Below are 18,575 nucleotides of genomic sequence, written 5' to 3'. Positions count from 1 at the left end.
GTGACTGCTTCTACCATCATCTTCCTCCTTGCAAGGCTTCTCTACTTGCATACTTGTTATGTGTGGCTTGGACACTACAGGAGGTCTGGAGTGCACAAAGGGTCCTGCAACTGCACAGGCCAGTAGAAGAACCARCCACAGGGAGACTGCATCTCTGCAGTTATACATCTACCTTTTCCTCCTGGCTGCTTTAAGAAAAAGAATCCAGTAGAACAGAAGTCAAAGCATGCGATCTTCCCAGGCAAGATGCTGGCCAGAGGGCTGGGAGCACCGTCAGTAAGAGAAGGTTGAGAAGCTCCAAGTAAAGCAATTTTTCAGCTTTCCTTTATTCAGACTCTAATAAAACTCAACTCATAACTGCTGTCCTGCACAGCATATATATTACTTCTCATTAWCTTAATGTCACTACTTACAGGCTTAAATCAGAGTGAGGCTGCTTTAGTTGTAAGCAACTTTGTCACTTAATAAAGCTGCCTGGGATCACATCTAGGGTCACATCAGCGCAACAGCAAGAGCTTCTTATGCCATCCCACTACCTAAGCAGCCTTGCACAATACCCTGCCAAGTCACCTTCTGTCTACTCTGCCAGCTACTCCCTCCACAACTGAAGGACACCTATCCTGAGCAATCAAACCCCTTCCTCAAGCAGAATCATAGACCACCTTTCACTTCTCTACACTATTGCTCTCCGCTAGGGACCATGGCCTTGAAAAAAAATACAAGCTCTTAGAGTGCCCATCTTGACAGGCTGGCAGACGTACAGCTGACAGGCAGCAACAAAAAGCTTTCTAAGTCATCAGGCATGCAAGAAAGGCTCCAGTACAACAAGTATGGGCTTGGAGAGGCAGCAGACTCAGTCTTTCYTTCAGATCCTGAAGGTAATAAAATACAGGTACCTCTTCCAATCAGGGAAGACACCAAGACTTGCCCAAGAAACACACAAGAAATAGATATTTAGCACATGTAACCTGCTTTCCTCCTCCGAAGTTCAATGAAGAGAAGGCCGTTTTGTCAGGAATACCATTTGCTAGCAGCACAGTAACTGTAGCTGGTTTGCAAATGCTGAAAAACCCAAGGCTCACTATCCATACTTGACCATCACCACAGCAAGGAACTATTTTGGTGTGCACAAGATACCACAGCAAGAGCAAAAATTAGACATGTATACACTGCACTAGAAAAGCTGGTATTGCTTTCTGTTTTATTTCAGGTTGTATTTCTCCCAAAGAAATCCCAAGTAGCGCCACAGCAACACAAACAGTAGGGACAGGGAATAAGCAGCCCTTCACTGCAGTCCCTACTATCAATATCCAGGAGGTAACACGCACCGTGGCAAGTACTGGGACAACCTTATATAGGCAAAGACCAAAGTCAGCTGATATGAGACAGGCAGCTCTGCTTAATCAAACAGTACCTTTGATGGTTAGCACTACAAGCAAGAGAAAACTATTTGTTTCTTCGCTGTACTTCTTACCCAAACAGGGTACTCAATTCCCAGCTGCATTTTCAGGGCCCCTTGTAGCATACCTGTTGGCCAGCCAAAACATTTAGGTATCAGAAACCCAGAAATATCTATAGCCTGTCCTTGGGGCTTAGACAGTTGTTCTTGGCAGCAAATAGCAGGAGRCAGGCTGGAAATTACTACCATCCATCTGCTGTGTTCAATCCAACGGACAGATCACTGCTGTACAAGTGTCCTTCCCTGGGACACGATCACATCTCAGCTGAGAAAACCAAATAAAAGCTTTTCTAGTTCCTCGCAGGACAACCAGCATTACTATATAACATATATACTGCAAGCAAACCACATTATGTTTGCCCCTCTTTTGGGCATGTGTTCTTTAACCATTTTTCACGTTATTTAAGTGACTCACATACTGGAACATCTTTGCTTAACACCAAGCCTTAAAATTTCCTAGGTGCCATGGTGGTGGTCTTTTTTTCTCTTCCAGAGATTTTCTAGGTGTCTGCACTAGCAAGGCTCACTTGTGACCGTCTGGCTTGGATGAGACGCCAAGGATTTACAAAAGCATTTGGTGCACTCCTCACTCTGTTTAATTACTGTCTGCAGCAATCTGCATGGGAGCAGAACAAAGCCACACACTGCAAAAARCTGCACCTGCGCAGCACCAAGGCAGCAGAGCACATATACCCTTGTTTCAGCGACATCCCTATCACAAGTAACACTTGAAAAGGCTGCTGCCAAACCACCTTGTGATTACCCAATGGAAAGGATTCATGCAGTTTATCAAACCTGTATAGCATATTCAGAACCACTTTCTTTTAAAATAAAGAATCTGGCATTTTTAGGACCACAGTCTGACAAGATTTAAGCGCTTAYCTGGTTTAGCACTTGAAAGAGTGTGCTCTGAAATGACACAAATAAATGTCCAGCTCCTAGAAAAAGCTTTTCCTGAAACCTTGCAGTAGTATGGAGCTCTGATTTCATAGCTCTCTGGTGGATACAAAATAAAAGCAGTCTGATCTTCCGCTATACCTCATTGTTTTCTGAAGAAACATTGTTCCTGTAGACATACAGGTACTGCCAAAGAAAACACCAGAAGAGTTGCATACCATTGCCTTAGAGCTGAAGTACAATTAATTCATGTAACAAAGACCGATATAATTAATACAAAACTCAAGAAAACTTCAAAAATAGCAATATTTCTGTAGCAATGGTCTTCAAAGGTGTGATCTAATAGAGGCCATAAGAGGAAGGGCAATGTCCAAATAATTATACAGCTCATAGGGCAGGAGCAAGTTATATTACACTCAAGAGCTGTGCAGAATGGCTACGCTGGTTACTGTAAAATCTCAAGGACATGAGAGAAGGAGAGAGATTGAGTATCTCTGTACATCTCTTTAGTTTATATAGACCATTAACTGCTCAAACAGAGGTCAGGTGTTGATAGAATGAACAGCTGTCAACATGTCTCATTACCYAGCAGAAATGGCTGTTTTCTTCTAGCAGTTTTAATTATCTAAAAAACATAACTCTGAGAAGAGTCCATTTATACTGATCCTGGAGATAAATTTTTAAGTACAACTTTGGGAGGGAGCAGGGGGGCACTGACAAACTCTATATTGATTGAGACAAACTTAATCATCACAAGTATAATTACAGGTCTTCTAGAAGATTTAAGTGCGYCCAGAGGAAAGAAGTAATCAGCATATGCCATGAATCAGAATCAAACTCACTCTTTCCACTTTAGTTCTATACGAAAACACAAATCAATCACCTTTCTGTCAAGAAAGCTGAAGGAAGTTCATCCTTAACAGTCAATCACTTCTCAGCTTCAGAAAGAGACATCAAATCAGACAGAGAATGTTTTATAATTATCTTTCCAACTTCAGATTATTGCAGAAAGCATGCAGACACATTTCATACCAAGTGAAACATTATTAAGCCAAGAGTAAAAGTGTCCTCGCTCAAAGAAAGAACCTGGACTACTTTTAGCGGGGCAATAATAGGACTGTAAGTTGCTGAAGAGAGAGATTTCTGATATATATTCACAGAATCTTGCTTGTAAAACAGCTGCTCAGTAACTGTGTGTTATTATCCATAGCTTTTTTGGAAAGAGAAAGAGGAACCTGGAACATGGCATCCAACTATCAGAGCCCCTCCTAAAAGCTGGTGTTCAGTCCTATTTACAGATTCAGCTTCATGAAGTCACAGGTGCTCACCAGTCTGGATAGCTATTTTAGTACAAAAAGGTTGAGGTATCTAGAAAAAATTATGCCGATTGCCTCCACGTTTTCTCTTTCCAGCCTCTCCCTTGACACCACCACACATACATACCACACATTTTGTCATCAGCCCATCTTAGAGCTTCAGCACAGCTGCAAGAATGAGGATAGTCATTGCCCTGTACTGTGCCARTGCCAGTGTTTTATGCTCCTTCCAAACTGTGCATTGGGGGCAACCTTTATTTCTCTTCCATCTCCCCCAATAGCCTGTGACCAACATTGGAACAAAATAAAATTACCCAAATTCAAGCAGCCTAAATCGGCATTTCATTCCTACACATCCTCAGTTATATAACATGTGCTCATTTCCACTGCCATTCTACCACTTAAAGGTAAAACATTAAAATAGTCTGTATGATCATAAAACATGAGAATGGTGCTTCTATGGCTCACTGTTTTCATCCTTCAGTTAAGCTGCAAAATGCTTGGTCAAATCAAGAGATAAGAGATTCTAGTGGCTTAAAGAAAACCCATGCTTTTAGAAACAGCACTTCAGAATATCAGCTCAAGAGATGGCAGTCATCTCATACCCTAGAATGTACATTTCTTACTTGAAATAAACAGAAGTCAGACTTTCCAAGGAGAAGTCTGCTACTCTCCTAATCCTGGTGTCCTAGGGAGGGATCTTGTAAATGCAGAGTCCGTGACCATGAGCCAGACATGAATTTAACCGTCTGCTCTGAATGTCTGCCAGAACTATAACACAATTTCACATTAATAAACACTGCTGGAGTCACTAAAAGAATCTCCCAATAGCTTCACTTAAATCCATGAGCTAGCTAACAGAGAAGGGAAAAGCATGAGTATAAACATATCTAACTCTGCAAGAGGTGGCCAGTTTAAATGCAAGTTTCAGCACCTACTGCAGAGATCATGCAAGAAAAATGACTCACCTCTTCATCCTTCATTTGCTATTTTCCAGGTTTAAAATTACCTGCTGCAAGCTAGCATGGAAAGCCCACTCAGTCAAGGCCCAGCTGTCTCCCAGCTGGCTTCATCCCTCCCAACAGTTTCCTCAGTCTGCTTCTTTCCAAGTACMTCCTCACAGGCAGGACTGGCACTTAGACACAGAGCCACCGTGTCCCTGCTGCACCTTTTAAGTGAGGTGAGCATGTAGAGAAAGCATGACAGATGAAGCCTAACTCTCCTGAACAACAGCACTTGGCAAGTGCTGATACAGCTGCATACTGAGCCTCAACTCCACACCTAGACCAGAGAATAAAACAGCCTCAGTTCCTTTGTGTAATTGAGAGAGTTTAGACAAGGTATGTGGACTAAGTGTCAGCTCCCGTGACAACTGGTATTTAAGGTCTTTTTTTTTTTTTCCTTTTTGATTCACTTTTTGTGCTAAGGAGAGAAAAGGTGCAAGAACAGGACTGCAAGCCAAAAACACTTCTACTACTGGGACCCTGTGCCTGAGTTGCTCCCAGCCTCAGCTGCTACAGGCAACAGCTATGTCTCCTCATCTATGATTTACTTGCTTATGCAACTGCTTCCAAACACACACTAACAGCCCCCCTGCTACTCRCATGCACCTCAGGTATCCCAATCAACTTGTCATCCACCAGGAAGAAGTTCAAAGAGGAAGAGTCAGGTAGGCTCTCCTTCCACAGAGGTTCTGCAGTTGAACTCCCAGCTGCTGACAGGTTTATACTTAACAACCATGCCAAAGTGAGCATTAAAGTTTCTGGTTACTGTAACCTTGTGAAGTTYAGAGCAAGTCCATTTGTATTTTACACGAGACACTGATGTGGTCACAAAAACCCAGATTTGACCATTTAGCAGATTTTTTTGATATTGAACTTTTTTCAAGCTGTCACTAGCAACTGATTCCACCATGCAAATTGAGGTATTGCTACCCTGCACATTTGCATCCAATCAAGAAATTGATATCAATTTGAAACAAACAAACAAGAAAAAACACACACACACACCTCAACACAATCACCATAGAAGCAAGCATGGCTTCTGCCTGTTCTGTTTCTCTTTCCTCTCCAGAGGAAAAATGCAAGGCAGTTTTTTGTGGCAAGTATTTCTCTTCTAATCTTCCATAACACTAATATCCAAAGCCTAAGATTTCYTAATAGCACAAATCAAGGGAAATCCCCATGAGCTGCAAAGGGCAAGTCTCTACATCAGACAGCAGGTTCCAAATTTCAAACATTTGGAGCATATTTCTCAAGTATTTTTAATGGGCAACCACCAGCTAGTTACTCCACCCTCCTGTGTAGTTCTGCACAAATTGCACTAGAGCTCTCCCCTCAGATATCTGGTCCTTTCTTTTGCTCCCTGCAAGTACAACTCTATTCAGAGAAAAAAAAAAAAAAAAAATCACTCTTTCAATCAGCTAAGAGACATCACAAGGAGCCAAGACACCACGCCAGACCTGACAAGCAACCCAAACCTAATTTCAGAGCTGAAAAACTAGAAATACATCTATGGTTAAGGGAAAATTTGTCTTGTTTCCTGAATTAAGGCAGTACAAAATTACCACTTCTCTTTGAAGACAATAATCTATGCTGACACTTGATGCTGCCCAGAAAATTAATGCAAACTCAAACTAACTCTAAAAAACAGGGGACTCRTAGCTCTTGTTGTCACCACTCAGATTTCTGACCTATTTTTCAAAGATGTACATTACAAGCAAGGGCACTTSCAGAAAAGCACCCTCTGGGATTTTGATTCAGTGAAACACGTCTCCACAGAAAATTCTGTATTCCTCAGAGAAGTGGCACAACTACCTTGCCAGATGCCATCTCTCTCTGCATTACATCCACATGATCAGCTCATGTGACAATAAACACAGCTTTTTAATTAAAAAGCTTTCACTCAGAAGATGGTGTCRGCTACCTCTAAAGGACTTGTAAGGTCCTCTAAAGGAGATTTAAAAATCATCACTCCACTATAGATATTTAATGAAGACAGGAAAAGCACACAGAAAACCACATTTGGAATTTATAGTAAGGGAAGAAAGATAGGCCAAAAAAAAAGTCACAGCACTTAGCACAAACTTAACTCTTCTCCCACTTAAGAGATTAATAAAACCCTTTAAGCTATTTGAGGTCAACAATGTTATTTTCATGTCAAGTGCACTGGAAAACCAGCCCAGTTTCACTCATAAGCAGACATCACAGGAACTCTCTACCTCTGATTAAACATCACCACACATTCTGAAAACACTAGTGGAAGACGCTGGCAGGATTCACTCAAGATGGTGACGGCGGGGAGGAAGAGAAAAAAAAACACCCAGCCACTACACTACTTTCCACAAATACAGAGCTGGGCAGCAGATATTAGACCACTCCACTCCTTTGAAGCTCCCAGGCCTTTTGCTATTGCTTTCGAAAGGTTTAGACTCCCTGATTATTTTTCTTACCCTAATATAACTCTTCAAGAAAACTGACCTATTCCGCATGTCACAGCAACCATTTCTACAATTTGGGTGGCAGGGGTCTCCAGGTATTTCTGAGGAGGGAACAGCCTGTCTCAAAATTCCAAGCTCCCCAAAACGAGATCCAAGCGCTACTCCCAGTGCTTAGCAGAGATATTCCACTACTGCTGCCCTCATAAGGAAGTATTTATGCTGGGTAGGGTGGATTCCCACCCAGTTTCCCAAAAATGGGATTCCTTTTACCAAGCCTCCGATTCATCCCAGTGGCTGAATTGACAAGCAGTTGTGCTTAGAGGACATCTATGCACACCTGATTATTCCCATCTATCAGTATCTTTCTCAAAGTAATTTGTAGGAAAAGTCAGAGAGGGCAGAACCAATTTTAGCTCCCCTAGCCTACCATCATGGCTGCAAAATCCATCTGGTACTTCAAATAAAGAGGCAAAAGACTCTCATACAGAGACAGTTGTGGAGACAACCAGTTGACACAAGCTACACAACTACGTTGTTGGTGTATGTCTCTAAACTGTTATGCGACAAGAATGCAAACTCAAAGTACCCTCTCCTCTTCCATCTCTACAGAAGGACAGCCAGCAATTTGAGATGCCTATTGTTCTGATTATCCATGAAGGGTGTGTTTGTTGTTTTTTTTTAAATCCATCTTAAAAAACAAACGAACGAACACTGTACAGTGTTCCAGTTATACTGAGAACATCAAGTTCAGAAACAGGAGCGTGAGCGCTGAATCTCCACCCTGGACTGGGCCTGGGGATGCATTTGGGAGAAAGACCAAGAATTTTACCCATCCTGTTCTGTTCTATACAGCAAAGAAGACCTAAGTAGAAAGTCTACTTCAAGGCCTTCATTCAAAAGCAAAGCTACAGTAAAGGCTTCAGGGGTGCCCAGAATGAAAATACAGAGTCAAACCACTCCCAGCAAAGTCTGGAAAGTCTGGAAGCAGAGGCATTAGCAGACCGCAGTTCAATACACATGGACTCTGCCTTTTGTAAACAGCATTTTTGCAAGTGGGTTAAGTCAGGGAAAACAAGGCTACAAGAACTTACTCCCAGAGTTAAGAGGACATGAGAGGGWGAAGTGGAGAAAACACAAGTGGACAGAAGATTTCTAAGAGGGGGAAAAGCACACAAAATTGTAGAGAATAAGCCCTATGCTCATCACAGGCCTATTCAGGTCTGTACAAATGATAAACTCTGTCAGCAATAACTGAAAGAGAGCAGGCATAGGCATGCAACATAGCTGGAAAAGCAAAGCAGAAGACAATGTGACTCACAGCCCTCTTGCCCTTTATAATAAGGCTCASTAATGCCAAATAACAGTACCTCCACTAATATCATCTGCACTCCCCTCCACTTTGGGGCATTTCTCAGAAAAACTCATCAGACCTGTCTCCCCACCCATGCTCAGGTTTTGCTTTCAAGTGCCAGCAATTATTATTTAGCATCATTGCCATGTTAATACACATGATCTTCAGCTGTTAGCTGCTCCAGCTCCACAGCACTTAACACAGTAGCTACCACAACCTTCTCCAGCCAGCTGGAAGCCTGGAATCAAAGCAGACATACCTGGCTTGCTTCCTTCACTCTCATGCCCCAGCTGGCCTTTGGTGTTCAAGCCACAGGCATACACTTCCCCACCTTCCAGCAGGAAGATGGAATGGTTTCCTCCGCACGCCACCTCCTTGACATTGCTGTCATGGATGAAGCCRTACACCTGCGGTTCTGGAACAACGACCTGGAGGTTGCTACCTATGCCAGGCTGTCCAAAAGACGARTATCCCCAGCATAGCATTTTCTCTCTTCTCAGCAAGTCATGTAGCTTTATCCTTCCTGGAAAAGGGGAACATGGGGAAAAAAAAGACATAAAACAAACATTCAACTCAAACAATACAATCAGCTTTCACATGTATGTATCCACTAAGACACATTTGAATTATTTCTAAAAAAAAATACTACACTAATAAGACACTAAGAATCCAACCCTCCTTAGAACTCAACACACTAGGTCTGCAACTAAAACAACTTACTGTAGTAGCATTTACTATCTCAACACAAGATATAGTGTCAAAGGTAATCCCTGCAGTATTATAGATTTCTCAAAAAAAGAAGTTTCATTCAGCATTCTGAGTCAAAAGAAATAACTGCATTCACTCCACACCTAAAGCTTGGTCCTAATTCAAGCCCTCAGTATTAGCAGTAAAGCATTTCATAATCTAAGCCCTAAGCAATTGGTGTTATCTCTCACCCCCTTATCCTTGTCAGCTGCGGTCACTTCCACCAACAGGACTGAGCTGGAAGAGGGAGAGGATTTTCTAGCTGCAATTCATCAGCAGTACAATTTAGCACTGCAAACAATTCACYATGAACTCTTCTTGGAGGTGCTTTGGAGCATGCCATGAATTCCATTTTATCTCTACCAACCCTTGCTCCTCTTAAGTATCACCCCATTTGTACACATCTACRAATATGCTTATTACTGAGCAGCTCCAAAGTATCCATGGGGGAAAAACGCAGGCGATTACAGGGCTCCGTCCACTCGTTATATAGGTTACTGTATGTATTTTGTTTTGGGTTGTCCTCAGCAGAAAAGCTTGAGGAAAGATACTCTGCTTGTTACTCCATTTCCTATGCTGAGAATAGAAACACTGTGGATATAATAAAATTCAAGTTGATACGTATGCTTATCCTTTAAAGGACACACCTGATATATTTGTAGCAAACTTCACATTCTGCTAGCAGAAAGAAAACAGCACAAGCATATTCCTCAAGGTGACAAYGCCAAGAGACAAAATGATTACAAAACTACAAAACTAAGATGTGAAATGGTAGCAATCCATGTCTGTCATTTCTCTCAGCCTGGGGAATTACCTTATTATCAAAATAAGTACCTTCACAATTAAAGCAAACCTAGGGATCCAAAGATAACAATTTCTTATGATATACATGAAGGTTATCTCCGAGATGAAAAGATTTCATGATTAAATAGGATCAACTCCCATGATAATGTACAACATGAGCTAAACATWAACCTAACACATCTTTCTAAGAAGGCTCCTACAAAGTCTGGTCCCCAGAGATTTTTTTCCAAGTTAAGAAACACTAAAAAACATTTACTTGCCTTTTATTCATGTTTTTCACAATAATTTGCCATAATGTGCAGGAGTGTTAAGATATTCATGTTAACAGGGGAGGAAATCATTATTTCAAATGGCAAGAGGGCAAACTCCCAGTCAGTCATACACATACTATGGTGATGTTTCAAAGGACCTCAGAAGCCATACGTGCCAGTGGGCAGATTTTCTGAAGCATCCTGAAGTTTAGTAGCCCCTCCAAGAGGGCACAGGGACTCCTGAGCACCGAATAATTCAGCAATCTCCACAACTCACGGGGGGGGGGAGGGGAACAAAAAAACCAACCCACACACACACACACCACTAACAAACAACCAAAAAAACACAGCACTTCCCACTCAAGAATAAAACCCTTATAGCCACATTTTATTTGAGAGCATGAGCACAGGAATACACTTGTTCTCCAATGGCCTGGTGAGCTACATTTTATTTTGAAGCCACTGCACTTAAAAAAAACACAACTGTTTTAAATGATTTATCTCTCAATGCAGCATGCTAAGCTGCTGCAAGTCTCATTGCAAGCAGCTGCTGCAAATGGCAGTGCAAAGAGGATCTTTGACTTCCTGTGTCACGAACAGTAATAACATTGCAGTGAGAACTTCACACTCCCTTTCTAGTCATACTTGATGCAGTTAGTCCTCTTGGAGGACTGTCAAACAACTGAAAAAAAAATAAAAGAAAAAAACAACATATAACACTGAAAACGGCATCTCCAGGCTGCATAGTTCACTTCATAATAAAACAATTACATTAAAAGTTTCTAAAGCAGGAAGTAACACATGCATATACCACACACATATACCCATGCATATTTTTTACTCATGCATCTGGCATCTTAAATAAGTGACCAGTCATTGCTAATATTCACCTACACCTATCTTAAACAATTGAAGTTTAATCTTTGAACATTACACTAAGAAAAGGCTCAAATTATGTTTGGGCATTCAAGCTCCTAGCCCCATTTYGATAATCAGATTGCAACATGAGAAAAGAACAGCACCCAACCAGASTACACACCCCTGCTCTTTACAAATCACATTGCATCTAAATTGGTACTTGTATTCTAAAAGGTAAGAGCAGATGCAATGCAGCAAAACTGCTCAACTGAAGAAATTCCCTATTTCTAAGTCCCCTCCGTCTCCCCACCCCCCTCCAAAAAAAAAAAAAAAAAAAAAAAAAAAAAAAAAAGGAGGAAGGAGAACATGAGGACACCCCCAAGCACAGATATGCCAGGAACAATTCACTACTGAAGGATGTTCCACAGCACAACCAGAGAAAAGAATATCTCATGCTGTGGGCATTACTTTGAGAAAGACAACAGTGGGTGGAAGATCCACCCTTCCCTAAAATAAGCTTCAGCTGACACACTAATATATACTCTTTAGTGAGAAACAGCCCTGGTGCTTTGTAGGAAATAACAGTGCTGCTTTTAAGATCATGACAGGGGGCATTTTCTTCACTTTTTTTTTTTTAAATAACTATCAAAACACACACACAGTCTCTGCACATCACCAAAGCACCCCAAAACACATACCTGTGACAGCAACTGTACACTTCCCGGTAAAGTGAAATAAATACTATGTAAGAAGCAATATTCAAGGCTGCCTGCTCTCAAAAAAAATGAGCATCTGCCAACTGGCAGGGCAAAAGCAGACAACCCTGCTTCTCTACTGCTCGCAGGGCTTAGGCCAGCAAATGCACTGCCCAACAGTGAAGYAACCTGCCGCAGGCTGGTGTTACAAGCAGGTCCAGAACCTGCTCCAAGAAGCCCGATTTCTCCATCCTTCCCACACAGCGCTGCACTACAACTCCCAGGAGAAAGCAAGGAGCAAGCAGTTACACCAGGAGGACGTTTCCCCGGGCAAGTGCCCGATCAAAACGTATTTCCGACAGACACTCCTCAACACCCAACCACTCTTGTGCAAACGGAAGGGGAGTGGGATGAGGCAGAGGAAYGGCTTCGCCAAACACCCCCTCTCTCCAAAGCCCCAGCGGCACCTGCCTCCTTCCCCACGACCACCCCCGACAGAGCAACTCCAGGGCAGCGGAGAGGAAGAAATAAGGGAGGAAAAAGGAACAAAATGGGGAGGGGAAAGCGGAGGGGGAAAAAAAGGGGGTTAGGAAAAGGAAAAATGGCGGGGGGGAGGGAAGGTGGAAGAGAAAGGAGGAAAGACATGGAAAAGGAAGGAAAAAACAGCGCGGAAAAGGCGAGGCAGCACTGCTATGGAAATACCAGACGGAGAGAGCCCACGCAGCCCAGAAGGGAGGCCGCTCACCCCGCTAAAAAGGCGAGCGAAGCCCCTCGCTGCCCACCGGCCGCCGCCACCAGCTCCGCGGCCGCCTCGGCAACGAGGAAATCCCGCCCCGCCACCGGTCAGCCTGACGGACGGCGCCTCGCAGCCAATGGGCAGCGCGGAGCCGGCGCCGACGAGCCAATCAGCGGCCGCGGCCGAGGCTGCGCGAGGCCGCGGCGGTTGGGGCGGTCTCGCGCAGGCGGCCGTTGGCCGTTGGCCGTTGGCCGTTGGCCGTTGGGCGGGGGCTCGGGACCCACGCGTGGGGGGCGGTGCTTGGTGTTGCTGTCACGCGGCCGCGCGACTGTGGGGGAACGTGGCGGCCTCAGGCGCGAGGGAACAACGGCGAAAGGTCAGATCTCCTGGTTTGGATAAGTTTGAAATATTGCTGCTTAATAACGTTAGTCAGTCTCGTTCCCTGTTCTTTTTTTTTTTTTTTTTTTTTTCCCCTTGGGCACCTGACAGGCCTGTTTGCTGTGGAACCCCCTATTTTACATCGGATTTCAAGCTGGGGAAAGTAGATTTTAAACTGAGGAAATATTTGGGATCAAAGGGTGAATCTTTGAAGGGAAAAAACAACAAGAAAAAAAAGGGCCACTCGCTCATCATGGTGTTATAATTCCTGTGTCTGCATTTTCCAATTTTAATGGCTTCGAATTAGAAAGAGACTGTCACATGCCATTCAAAACAAGGGCTGTGTTTCAATAGTGACGTAAAAGTAATTGTCTTCCTTCACAATGCTCTATGAAGGAAGGACCTGCGCTCAAGCAATGCACGAGCTGACTCCCTCTCAGACCGAAAGGGCTGTCAGTATTTGTGCAAACCACATTGAGGTGTATGTCTCAGCTCTAAAAATACATATATAAAAAAATAGATCCCTTAAACAGGTTCATTGCCCACAGTATTTGTCTACTCTGTGCTGCCTCTCTGACAGGTTTCAGTTTTTGTATGCCTAGCATGCAGGATGTCACGTATCGGGCAAAAATGTGACTTCTGTTGGCATGGATCATGCAAAATTTGCATTAAATGACCGCCTTTCTATTATAAAGTTACACTACTGATATAATGACTTTTATTACTAGTCTTGCTAGGAACTTCTAAAGTAACAGTAAACATTTAGAAGAAAGAATCATGTTTGTTTTTATTTTACTTATTTTGTTATTTGGAAGCCCTTTGTACACAGTCAGTCTCTTTACACTCAGTTTCCTGTGTTTGTTTGGATCGCCGATTGAGCAATCAAGGCGGCAAAAACAAGCCAAAAATAACAAACAAGCTAGTGGTGTCCAGGAGGATTTGTCAGAGGTAACCGGGAAGTTMTGGCTAAAAGAAATTACTAATTGGCTTTTTTTCAAGTTCAAGAACTTTTAAGGCTAGTTTATAAACGTATGAAATAGTAAGGAGACCAAGATAAAATAATTCGGTATGTGTTTCCATGCAGTCTACTAGTAACAGCTTGAATTCCATTGCAGCATGGATTTTCTTCATTGTACTATGGATTTTCCTTTCTGTTTTTTTCAGGCTCAATCAAACTAGCAAGTGTGGAGTCAACATCTCTCAGCTGGCTAATGGCTGCTCCAGAAAGGCCCATGGCAAGGTTAGACTTTTACCAGAAGTGCATTTAGCTCACCTTTTCCTTAAAGAGTTATCTCCACTTGTTGAGAAAGATAAGCCCCTTCAGAGTAATACAGAATCCTCCCAGAGACCAGGGATGAAAATGTCCAGAGACTGCAAAGTATGCAGCTTGTCGGGATTTGCAAATTGCCTTCAGAATCTCCCCCACTCAAATAAAGAGCTACGCAGTATGAAGAGTGACATGGGGCAACGTTGAGGACATCTCCACAACGTGGATGTTGTGGCAAAACAAATTAGTATTCATCAGAGTTGCTTCCACAAAGAGTGATGGGATGGAAGCTGCCCTGACAACACTGTTCTGGTAGATACCTCTCCCCAGAGAGATCACAGTAGATTATAGTACAGATGTTTAATGGAGCAAAGGGAGTATTGTATGTGGTGCCAGAGTTTGTCACCAATGCTCCATCAATCAGTCTGCAAACTACCCTTGAGACTAGTGTGTGACAGAATATTACAACCCTTGAAGAGTGGGAGTGAGCTTTCAAGGGCTTCATCATCTCTGGCTACCAGTTTCTCATGCTGGGCTCTGAATCCAACAATGGAAAGCCCTGAYGGGTCCAGGACTTTAATAGGCTTGTTTCTTGCACTTGTTACAGATGGCCAAATCCTAAATCATGCCTGGCTTTCTACAGGAGATCCACCAGGAATGACAGACATCAAGGAAGAGTAAGTACTGAGTCTGTTTTGAAAGACATCTGTGAAAGGATATGCATTTCAGCATATCTCAAGTGCAGCAGCTTTTTGCCTGTGATATGACAGGTCACAACCCGGGAGCCACCACACTGCCATAGTTCGTTAGTTCTGAATGATGAGGATAAATCATGAATTCCTCCAGCTTTGTCCCTAGCTGAGGATAATTTAAATCCTAACTCTGAGGAAGACAAGTGATTTACAAAAGACTCCCAGTAACAGTGGATAACCTAGAAAGCTTGAAATGGCAGCTCAATTCAGATTCGAAAGCCCTAATATCAAAATGTAATTTTAAAAATACATGCTCTTTTTTTTTTCTTCCTGATGAAAAGATTTGTTATATTTGAGGTACCTGATTCATAAGTTTCACGGGTGCAGGCRTGACCTTTTACTCTGTACTTGGCGAGTATGAAATCAAAATCTTTATAGAGGGTGTTATAGAAAGGATATGGCATATACCCACTGCTACAGAGTCTGCACTTCCCATTGCTTGTTTATATTCCCCACTTGGATTAATTTCTCGTACCTGCTTTTATTACACTTTCCTTTCTTGGGTGATGTCCAGTCCTCTCTTTCACAAGGAGCAGCTGAGTGCCAGCCCTTTGTAGAGAGCATTTGTGCATATCAAAGCTCAGAGATGAGTAGCTTATGGCTGTCCTTTAGCATGCCTTAGCTCAGTTGTGACGCTGCAAAATTGTTAGAGAAGGAGCAATTGGAAGTGTTTTTCAAAGGAAACTAAGTTATGCCAAAATGTGCTCATACCTTGCATCAGAAGTGTTTAATTAAGGTCCACTGGAGAAGTACTAAGAGCCATCCCTGGGGTGCCTGCCTACCTTGTCTTGAGGCTGAATCAACCTGTAGTCAGGAAGCAGCCTGGTTTGAGCAGCAAATATTTTCCAGAATTATTTCCATAAAGAGACTGAGAACAAGTACAGGATGTGCAGGGGGGATCAGGGTATAATGACATCCTGAGGGACTGCTGCTGCCTTTACCTGTAATCTGCAGTAATACAGTAAAAGGCTTCCTATCTTCCTGATCTTCTCTGATGTTTAGGGAGATGCAGAGACACACTGTCCCAGAGAAACTGGGGCCTTGGTATTTGTCATTGTTCTGTCTCTTGTTAGGGTTTCTTTTCTGTCTGAAACTACTTCTTTTCTTCGCTTAGCTGAACTTCTTAGTTCTRGCTACAACATCTTGTGCATCATTTGTTTGAGCCTGTTCTTTTCCCTTTGTTACCTCAGAGGAAGTAAAACAAATCTCACTTACTATCTCAGGACACAGAGGATTTGGGTCTGGCATGCAGACAGATTCAAAACCTGTTTGCRTTTCAGAGAGATAACCCCTGGCATTCAGTGGTCCCTGGACCACCTAGCCCACGAAGAGGCTCTCTTGTCTTTCCCAATAAATTACCTCACAGAGAGAAGGAACTGAAGTGGGGAGAAAAAACAGAAATACAAAGAATAAAATGAAGAGTCTATTTTTCATATACCAAGGTGCTCTGCAAGGCAGTCAGGGTTTGTGCTTCACTATGGCTGGCATTCGTACCAGAGGAATGATCTAAAAAAAATCCTGCTGCAGGTGCAATATATTTTGGCTGCCTATGTAAAGCCTTTTAGACTCATAGCAGGATATCAGGTTCACGTCTTGTTTTTCTGTGCGTGTTCTGTAATGAGTACTACTTGACAAAATGTAGACACAACTTGGTGCTCAAAGTCATTTCAAGAAATGACAGAGGAATGTCAAGGAACTCTACTGAGGCTCTTTTTTTTTTTTTTTTTTTTTTTCCTAATAAGAGCAAGGCTTATTTGAGGACAATTTAAAAATAGTCTTGAAAGTTACTCCAGGCTTTATCTCCTCTGTGCTGTTACATCACACATGACAAGAAGGAAATTCCTTCAGGCTTTAAATAAACCTATAATCATTTAATCTGTAATGGGTTCTTTTGAAATCCAAGCAGAATACGTCTTCTGTGCACTTGCACACCACTGAGGATAACTGCAGATTTCAAAGCCCTAGTGGAAGCTTAGAAAAACATGAAGATAGAAACAAGCTGCCAGGAGCAGGCTGGCAAAAAGCAGTAGGCTGAGCTGCCATGACAGAGAGCTGCAATGGCCTGGCATTGGAGTGGGATCTTCTGGTTCAGGGAGGGTGGCACCATGCAGGGCAACAGCTTCGGGTTTTGCCAGCTCCTTTTTTTCCACAGATATACATCTGAACCAGGATGGTGCCCTTTAGAAAAATGTTTAAAAACTTTTTTCCAAGTAGTGGGAAAAAAAAGTCAYTGTGTCAAAATCCATTGGACCAGGACCGTCTCTGGGGAGATGATTTCAAAATCWCCCCTGTTGCTGTGACTCCTGTGGGTTAGTTGGGACAATCCCACAACATAAAAAAAAAAGCATTTTTTTTGTGTCTGGCATTTTTTAAACCCACCAGAAGTAATACTAGGAGTTTACTATCCTGAGTGATTTGCAGGAGAAAGAACTTTGGATAGCAAAGAAAGGCTCACAACATGTTTCTCCCAACTTATTCATTTTTGGACTCCTTGGCTCCAGGTCCTCCAGGAGGGACAAATGAGCCAGGGTAAGATGTCACTGCCCTGAGGCCTATAGCTTCCCTTGGCTGGAGAGCAGCGTTAGTCCCCTCTCCATGTCTATATGTTCATACCAGTTTTCTGACAAAACCAAGCATCCTGGTGCTTTTTGTACCTTCACTTCTTTTCTCCTGTCCTTCCCTTATCTGCTTGTCAGCTTCTACCTTTTCCGCCCTCCACTGCCATTTTTAGGCCTTTAGACCACCTAATCAGACAATCTGTAGAGATTTTTTTCCTAATGACTAACAGGAATTTTATCACACCCTCTYGGTATCTGATATATTCACATTGACCACTACCCTCTGCCTGCTAGTGTAAATATTTTGATTGGTAACTTTTTTAACAGTCCACCAACAGCTGGAAAATGCTGATGACCGTATATAACTTAAAGAATTATTCTTTTTTAATATGAAACACAGTCAGGTTTTACTGAGCTGAAAATTCACAGAGAATATCTAAGTCCTTGCAGGGAAACATTTCCTTACCTAAAGAAAAAAAGCAATAGCCTTAAGTCCTTCAAAAACAGACTTATGTAATTTATTAGCACTTTCAAGTGGCCTGACAGACTCTGTATTTCCATGCTTTTTCTGTTCTCATTAACAGATACTGTATCACATTAATATTCTTTGCCCACTGACATATGGAAAATTCTATCCTTACTTATGCTTTAATGTACATATGACAAAATTACGGATTCTTGGGGCAGCCCCCTACCATTTGAGCATCCTTGTCTAAAACACAACATCAGTATCATTGCCTTCACAGCATTTTGTCAGCTTTTATTGGCCCGGCCTTTGTGTTTAATTTATTAGAGCAAAGATCGTGGTTGCCTTGAGCATGCCAGGGTGGGGGCGTGCCTCACCTTTCGGGATTCATACCCACCCCAGCCTATTTTAGGAAAAGCTGTGCTGCACATGAGACATGTTACTAGTCCCTGGCTACTGAGCCCTTCCACATCCTGGCTGTTGGTTTCTCCTACCAAACCCTCAGCCTCTGACACTTTTAGGGATGCCCAGGCAGGTATGGAGGCACTCGTCTTGACTAAAGTGACACAGGCTGTGACAATGGAAATGGGACAAGGGTGGT

The 18,575-nt window shown here is 42.7% G+C and overlaps 1 protein-coding gene across 4 annotated transcripts in view; it reads right to left on the bottom strand.

Moving 5' to 3' along the window:
* HERC3 (HECT and RLD domain containing E3 ubiquitin protein ligase 3) overlaps positions 1-12,581 on the bottom strand; it is a 43,704-nt gene extending 31,123 nt beyond the window's left edge. For 3 of the 4 annotated variants that reach the window (XR_003249485.1, XM_026039994.1, XM_026039996.1), the window contains exons 1-2: positions 12,520-12,546; positions 8,722-8,985 (exon numbers count right to left, since the gene is read on the bottom strand). Coding sequence is in view for 3 of the 4 variants with exons in the window: in XM_026039994.1 (XP_025895779.1) it covers positions 8,722-8,947 (226 nt within the window). In the remaining variant the exon portion in view is untranslated. The other variant, XM_026039995.1, reaches the window with a different exon arrangement.
* Between the last annotated feature and the right edge of the window lie 5,994 nt (positions 12,582-18,575).

This window comes from Nothoprocta perdicaria, unplaced genomic scaffold, assembly GCF_003342845.1.
Source record: "Nothoprocta perdicaria isolate Ctin4 unplaced genomic scaffold, notPer1 scaffold_249, whole genome shotgun sequence".
NCBI lineage: Eukaryota > Metazoa > Chordata > Aves > Tinamiformes > Tinamidae > Nothoprocta > Nothoprocta perdicaria.
Note: the sequence above shows the minus strand (reverse complement) of the source record. Positions and strands in the feature narration are given on the sequence as shown.